This window comes from Callorhinus ursinus, unplaced genomic scaffold (assembly GCF_003265705.2).
Source record: "Callorhinus ursinus isolate GAN/ISIS: 27379988/994484 unplaced genomic scaffold, GSC_fseal_2.0 scaffold10, whole genome shotgun sequence".
In the NCBI taxonomy this organism is placed as follows: Eukaryota; Metazoa; Chordata; class Mammalia; order Carnivora; family Otariidae; genus Callorhinus; species Callorhinus ursinus.
Genome location: NW_027397072.1, coordinates 73,747,044 through 73,754,867, shown reverse-complemented (window position 1 = coordinate 73,754,867; position 7,824 = coordinate 73,747,044). Strand labels below are relative to the sequence as shown.

Sequence of the window (7,824 nt, the reverse complement as noted above, 5' to 3'; positions counted from 1 at the left end):
TCATTGTTTCTTTGGGTAGGTCTCTCCTAGTTAACACCAGATTTAGCAAATAAAAATACAGGATCTCCACTTAAATTTGAGTTTCAGAAAAACAAGGAATACTTTTTTACTATAAGAACATCCCATGCAATTTTTAGAACATATTTATACAAAAAAAAACATCTACTTGCAATCCAAATTTAACTGGGCATCCCGTGTTTCTCTAGCAATCCTACTTCCAGTGCTTGAGGCAAGTATCAACATCTCACTCAGTAACTGTGAGCCGGTTCCCCTGGTCATCATCGTAATGGTGGGAGGCAAAAGCCATGGTTTTCAAATTGTAAGATTTGCAAGATGGTAGATCATAAGCACTCTCTTTTCTCCAGTGACAACCCCACCCCTTACAATGATGGTGATGATGATGATGATTTCTTAGCCCCGGTATAGGCAGGTAGCAGGCAAATACACTCTCTTGTTTTCATATCAGGGCTACAGTGCAGTGAAGTGGTAAATCTTGCCCCCATTTATAAACGAGGACACGGCGCCCCAGATGGGTAGAATAACCTTCCCTTGGCCACACAGCTAGTGAACGTAGTAGAGCTAAAACTCAGATGCACTCCTTTCTTTTTCCATAATGTAATTTTGCCTCCAACTACTGAAAAGGTGTTCTGTCATTTTCACAAATGTGAAGATGGCAAAGTATATCCCACAGCCTCCCGGTTTCTTTGTTGGTCCCACTCAATCCACTCTGCGAATCCTAGGGGAGTTGTATTTATGTCCCAGGGCTTCCACAACAAAGTACAAAGCACCACGGACGGGGGGGCTTAAACAACAGAAATGTATTTTCTCACAGTTCTGGAGGCTGGATGGGCCAACTCAAGGTGTCAGCAGAGTTGGTTCCTTCCAAAGGCTCTGAGGGAAGGGTCTGTTCCAGCCCTGCGGTGGGTAATTTTGTCTCAACCTGACTGGGCCGTGGGTGCCCAAACTACTTCTCGGTGTGTAGTGTGTGTGAGGGTATCTCTGGAAGAGATTAGCATTGGAATTGGTGGGCTGAATAAAGTGGATGGCCCCACCCATTGTGGATGGGCATCATATAATCCTTTGAGGGCCTAAATAGAATAAAACGCTGGGAGAGGGGCACCTGGGTGGCTCGGTCAGTTGAGCATCTGATTCTTGATACCGGCTCAGGTCATGATCTCGCAGTCGTGGGATCGAGCCCTGAGTCGGGCTCAGCACTCAGTGTGGAGCCCGCTTCAGATACCTTCTCCCTCTCCTCTCTTTCCCCCTCTGCCCCTTCCCACGCCCACTTGGTTCTCTCTGCCTGACTGCGTGAGCTGAGCTATCAGTCTTCTCCTGGCCAGGGACTGGGACCTAAACCTGCGCTGCTCCTGCCTATTAGACTTTACTGGAATAGGACTGGAATTTACACCACCAGGTTTCCTGGGGCTCCCACTCACAGACAGCAGACCATGCCACTTCTGCTCAGCCTCTACAATCACATGAGCCAATTTCTTATAATAAATCATATATATATGTTCTGTTTCTCTGGAGAACACTAATAAAACAACACCTCTCTCCTTGGTTTGTAGGTGGTCTTGTCCCGTATGTTCACTCCATCTTCCTTTGTGCATGTCCATGCCCAAATTTCCTCTTCTTGCAAGCACATCAGTCCTATTGGATTAGAACCTACCCTAATGACCTCATTTTAACTTAGTCACTTCGAGAAAGGCCCTAACTCTAGATAAGGTCACATTCTAAGGTACTGGGTGTTAGGGCTTCAACATATGAATTTGGGGGCAGACACGATTCAGCCTATAACAGGATTTGAGGAGCTAACTGTAACGCATCCCAATACAGTCTGCCTTTAAAAGAGGGACCCAAGGGAGGAGATTTCCAATGATAGAACTCTGGATTGCAGGTGGTGGAATTCTAGTGTCTAAAGCAGTCCCTAGGGTGGCAAAGGCCCATCCTGCAGTTCCTAATAATGGGCCTCAAGGTGTGTCATAGCCTCTGCCAGAGGGGACCTAGCAACTAGTAGAATGTGGGTTATTATGAGGACAGGGGATTGTGATGGTGGCCCAGCTGTGGAATCTGGTGAGACCAAATGTTAGTACCTTAAGAGATGTCCTTTGGCCCCAGTTGGCAGCATTGTGGTTTTCTGGATGGCAGCAGAGGACTGAGAAATGATGGAAGCCCGGGGAGCAGGAGAAAGCTGCCCACCTTTCCCCAAGGCGGTGCCTGATGACCTCATGTCTGAAGGGAAATCAAGGGCTTCTTTGGTAAGGGGGGGGGGAGATCCTCGTTTCACTGCCCCCGCCTGTCCCTACATGGGGAGGAGAGTATCGTGGGGACATGTGAGAGGAGCTGAGGGCTGGGCGATCCCAGAGAGCTGCGAAGAAGAGCAAGCCATGTGCACCCCACCCCCACAACTGGCCCCTGGCTGTCACCAGGGACCAGGTAGCCCTTAATAAGATTGTGAAGTCACTCGAGGCTGGTCCCATTCAGGACCCTGTCCTCCCTCTGTGAAAGGGACCTGGCTCCCCCATAGCCCTTGTGTTGGTCCCCTACATTTAGGTTCCTCCTTCTGTAGCCCCAGGAGGACTGGGTGTCTAATTGTCTCAAAGTTAGATAGAGTAGGGGTGGGAAAGTTACCAGGAAAATAGACTTCTGCCTCAACTCCTCAAGCCACCCCTTGCAACTTGAGGGCACTCTTCCTTCGTGTCAGGGCGCCCTCCCCTTCCCTATAACTCCGGGTGAGTGCACCTCTGGGTAGAACTCAGCCTAGATCCTTACAGGGACAGCCCCAGGCCCACTCTTCACTGTCCCCTGAATCGCCCCTTCACTGCTCCAGGAGGCAGAGTCCCCGAAGCCAGACTCTTCCCACGACCACCTGGAGGAGGTGGAAGCTTCCGAGGACGGAGGCTGCCCAGGGCCACCCAAGTCACCGTCCTCCAAGGCCAGCTCCACCACCAAGGGCCAGGCGGGCGACGGACCTGAACTCGGGGAGCTGTCCCCCGCGGCGGCCGCCCGGGAGACCCCGCGGACCGAGCGCAACACCGAGATGGAGCTGGAGAAAGTGCGCATGGAGTTCGAGCTCACGCGGCTCAAGTACCTGCATCAGGAGAACGAGCGCCAGCGGCAGCACGAGGAGGTGATGGAGCAGCTGCAGCAGCAGGTGACGCCCCGCCTGGTAGGTGACTGGGAAGTAGGCAACCCGAGGGTCAGCGGGACCCGTCCCTGCCCTGCAGGGGGAGCCCACTGACCTGCTTCGCCCCTGCATCCCTCCCAGAGGGGCGAAGAGATGGGCTGCCGGCTGTTTCAGAGGTTCCTGCTGAGCTGAGATCAACTCTTTAAGGAGAGCTGACCCTGGGAGGGGCCCCGGAACCACCCGCCCACCCGCCTGCCCTGCGGACCTCTTTCCTTCTCAGGGAAAAGTCCTCCACGTTTCCTGTGACTGGACTTCCTCCATTCTCTAGTCCTCTCTGCATCTCGTTTAAGAGATGGGGGAGCCCTACGGCAGTCTGCCCAGGGATTTTGATAAAACCATCACCCCCCCCCCGCCCCGCCCTTATCAGAGCTGCATTTGTTCTGTTGGATTGCTCTGTCTTGCTGCCATCTAAAACTTCGACATCTCTAGCCAGGAAATGGACCACTCTCCCCTGATCTGTATTAAATGGGGGATGAGAAAGCCTAGTTTCGGTCAAATGGGATGGGAAAGGCTTAGCCCTGTGAGACGGGGCCACTCTAAGTCCTAAATAACGAAAAGATGCCATTGTTGAAAGCATGTTGCCTGGGCTTTAAAATCAGTCCCGGCTTAAAACTCTGGCTCTACCACGTGTAAACCGCGTGATATTGGGCAAGTTACGAATCCTCCTTGAGCCTAGGTTTGCTCGTCTAGAAAGTAGTCCCTGCCTCATAGGGCCCTAGCGAGGAGTGAAGGAGAGCATGCGTGTGAGGCACTTTGTGATGAGCCTGGCACATTAGGTAAGCACTCAATAAATGTTAGCTATTACCATTTTTATGTACTCATGCAATTCACTTCTTGACCCAAATGCACCAACTTACATTCATCACTTTTCAATTTTATTGGGATGTAATGTATTAGCTATGCTTCCCAGCTCTGAGTCATCCTCACTTCTGAGAAACTTGCCTTCTGTCTTTATCCAAGTCATTGCTATAATTGTTGAGGAGGATATGACCTAAAGTAAATACCACTAAAAGATCTCCCTACAGGTTAGCAATGTTCCATTAATCAGCACCCTTGGGTTACATTTTATCCAGCTCACATTTCTCTACCTTGTCCAAAAAACTATCTTGAGACACACTGTCAGATGGTTTCCCAGAATTAAGATACTACACTACCTATAGCATTTCCCTAATTGACTGGTCCTTTTTTTTTTTTTTTTTTAAGAAAAGGAGATTGGTTTTGCATGATTTGTTTTCAGTGAACACATGCTGGGTTTTAACAATTATCTTTTTTTTTTTTCTTGCTCACAAAATACCTGCTTAATTGTACACTGAATGGTTTTGCTGAGCCAAGTCAAGCTTATTGAACTGGGATCTCCGGAATCCATCTTTTTTCCCCTCCTTTTAAAAATCTAGAAAATATTTGCTTGTCTTTAAGATTCTGGCACATTTCCTGAGTTTTTTTTTTTATTTCTCACTCATAAGTTCTATTTCCAAGCTTGGGGTTTTGTTCTCAGTATCGTGGGATAAAATGTCTCCCGAGTTCAAACGTGAAAATCCTTAAAGCACCTGTGGTTAAGATACTATGCCTTTGCTCTATGCCTCCTTCTAACCATATTTGTTTTCCCTTTTTTTAGTTTGAAAATCTTACTCTTGTTGGATGAGCTGGAAGCCTTTGGTGTATAGTCTTATCTGCTGTCTGTCTTCTGCTCAAAAGATAGACCATTGAAAATGTTGTGGAAAGTCTAAAAGGTCTCACAAATGCCTGTTTGGTTGTCAAAATCATAGTTATCACCCATGAGCATTTCAGACTAAAAACACATGCTGGCTGCTTTGGGCGGCAGAAGTCCACAGACCCAGAGCCATAGCGGGTCTGCAGACCACCCGCTCAGCACCAAGCCCCCCGCCCCCCGCCCCCCCCCCCCCCCCCGCTAGAACCCTGGGTTTCTTCCTCTGGTCTTCAACCTGCCTTGCTATTCACTTTAGAAATGGCACCACTGAAGTCATTTTCTGCCCCCTCGGGTTTATTGATTTGCCCTCACATTCTCTGTAGTTGTGCAAACAATGGTGTGTCCACAACCCCGGTCTTTGGTAATCGTTTACAAAGTGTTTTATGTTTTGTCCATTTACTGGCAGGTGGAAAGCTGACTTGATGTTTAAGACCCTCCCTACTCTCTCTTTTTCTGAATGAATGGGTGGGTAGAGAGATTTCACTGTCTTGAAAACACTACCTCTGTGAGTATGTTTCTGGCTAGCTTAGGGCATCCCGGTCCCTGCCATCTGCCTGCTTACAAAAAGCATGGCATTATTTTAAAAGATATTTTAAAGAATAAACCATGGGTGATGCCTTCTTAACTACAGATCAAAATAGTTACGTCAGCTTTTGCTATGCTTACATGTTGATGCTTTCCACAGTTAAAATGGGGGCTTGTTGGACCTCAATTATATAGATTCCAGAAATGAGCAATACGCAGGCAGAATCAGCCAGACAACTCAAGCTGCTTTCCCCGGGCTCGATACTGGGAGGCTTCAGGGGGGCCCTATCACCTGTCTCTGACCACCCGTCCCCCAGGGAGACCCAACCTCAGGCCAGTAGACCACAGACAGACCCCGTGAGACATTTGCCAGGACAAGAGATTCTGAAACAGGCACTGTGCCCAAGGGACACCCTGTCATTGTGCCACCATGCAGAGAACAAGGCTGAATGTCAGAGCAAGCCGTCCAGAGAACATTGCCGAGACCCGGCGTGCAGATCTGGGGATCTCAGAGTCAGAGAGAGTCTGCCACCTACGTGACTAGGAGGCAGCAGAGAACGCGGAGAAAGGACGGTGTCGCCTGGTGCCAGAGTCAGGAGGGATAAGGGCAGACTGAAGAAGTGAAAACCCATGCGGTCCCTCTATGTGCCTGTGACCTTGCTAGGAACCTTTCCATTCTTGGCCCACTCTTCCTCCCATAGTCTGTGAGGGGGGCATGGTGACCCTTCCCTCAGGTGAGGAGGATGACCTGCCCAAGGTCACGTGCCAGAAGGGACAGGAGCAGGCCTGACACCCAGACCCGCCTGGCCGCCGAGCAGTGCGGTTTGGCCAGCGGCACTCTCTTCTTTCCCCCACAGTTCTCGGGAGGCCTCCAGGACCTCCTGCTCCCCCAGAACCAGTTTGCCATGTTCCTGTACTGCTTCATCTTTATACACATAATCTATGTCACCAAGGAGATGATCTTCTTTCTCTTCTCCAAGCACTACCTGTTCTGCATCGCGGCCATTTTGCTCTGTTTGATTAAAACTCTATGGTCATACTTCTAGGTGCTTTTGCTCCCTCCATCACTGGGAACCCCCAAGCTAGCGGGTCACTAGGACACCATCCAAGTTAGCCCCCAGCCTCTGTCCCTCCTCCTTCCCTCACACGAGCCTCCCTCCAATCAGAGCTTGCGGTTTGGAAAGGCTCTGTTGTCAACCATTTACACTTCAGTGGGAAGAAACGTGTTCAGGCCTTGTACAAAGCCTGAGTTCTCAGTGTGGATGAAGATGCTTTGTGCCCTGAGGGGAGGCTTTCAGAAGTGACCAAGCTAGGGAGGTATCTAGAGGGAGAAGTGGTTTGGGGTTTCTAGAATCACAGAAATCGTATCATGACCAGGTTGGTTTAGGATCCACCACACCTACTCACTTGCACAGATCTCCTCTGAGGCGTGGGGTGCTGTGGTAGGCTTGGGGGTAAGCCCCCCCAAAGATGTGCACCTCCCAATGCCCGGAACCTGTGAATATATTACCTTACATAGCAAAAGAGACTTGAAAAGGTGATTAAGTTAAAGACCTTACAACGGGGAGATGAGCCTGGATTATTCTACAGGGCCCAATGGTCATCACAAGGGTTTTCACGAGAGGGAGGCAGGAGGACGAGAGTCAGAGAAGGAAGGCAATGTGGCCACGGAAGCAGAAACTGGGATGAGCCAAGTAGTGCAGGCAGTCTTTAGAGAAGGCACAGAAATGAATGTTCTAGAGCCTCCAGAAAGAATGCAGCTCCGGTCCACTCGTTTTAGACATGTGACCACCAAAACTGTAAGAGAAGAAATCTGAGCTGCTTTAAGCCACTGTGTAGTACTGTGTTACAGCAGTAACAGGAAACTCATACAGGAGCCAAGCCTCCCCAGGCTCTTCCCAGCTCTGCAAACATGTCAAGATGGCAGCACCAGGCCACGGACAAGAGGCCATTTAGCACTGGGCCTGAGCGGGACCGTATGGTCAGTCGTGTAGGCTAGGAGCCCGCCCTCAGGCAGCAGGCAGTTCAAAGAGAGCTGCTGAAGCTCCAGGGAGCCCAGGACAGGCCTATCGGAGTGAGATGGGCAAAGGCTATCCCTTCCACCGAGCATTGTGCACCTGGGTGAGGCGGTGAGGCAAATCCCGGCCTGTTCCCAGGGGGCTGGGGAAGGAGGGCTCAAACGCCTGACTGGGACCAGAGCAAGACAGCAGGACTGCATTAGTGGAAAGTAGGAGGAGAAAAACAAAAACAGACCACACAGCCCAACCCTCAAATCCCAAACGCGCACACGCACGCACGCGCACACACACGCAGATGCACAGCAAATAAACCGTTGTCCACAGCAGAGATGTACACAACCCCCCACCCCCAAATAAACAGGCAGCGGCAATGAAAAGGAACAGAC

The 7,824-nt window shown here is 50.2% G+C and overlaps 1 protein-coding gene across 1 annotated transcript; it reads left to right on the top strand.

The window, feature by feature from the left end:
• The first annotated feature begins 2,051 nt into the window (after positions 1-2,051).
• TMEM247 (transmembrane protein 247) lies at positions 2,052-6,466 on the top strand. The gene is made up of 3 exons (XM_025868783.2): positions 2,052-2,258; positions 2,831-3,169; positions 6,278-6,466. Exons 1-3 carry the CDS (start codon positions 2,163-2,165, stop codon positions 6,464-6,466), a joined length of 624 nt encoding a protein of 207 aa, XP_025724568.1. The 5' UTR covers positions 2,052-2,162.
• Positions 6,467-7,824: the final 1,358 nt, after the last annotated feature.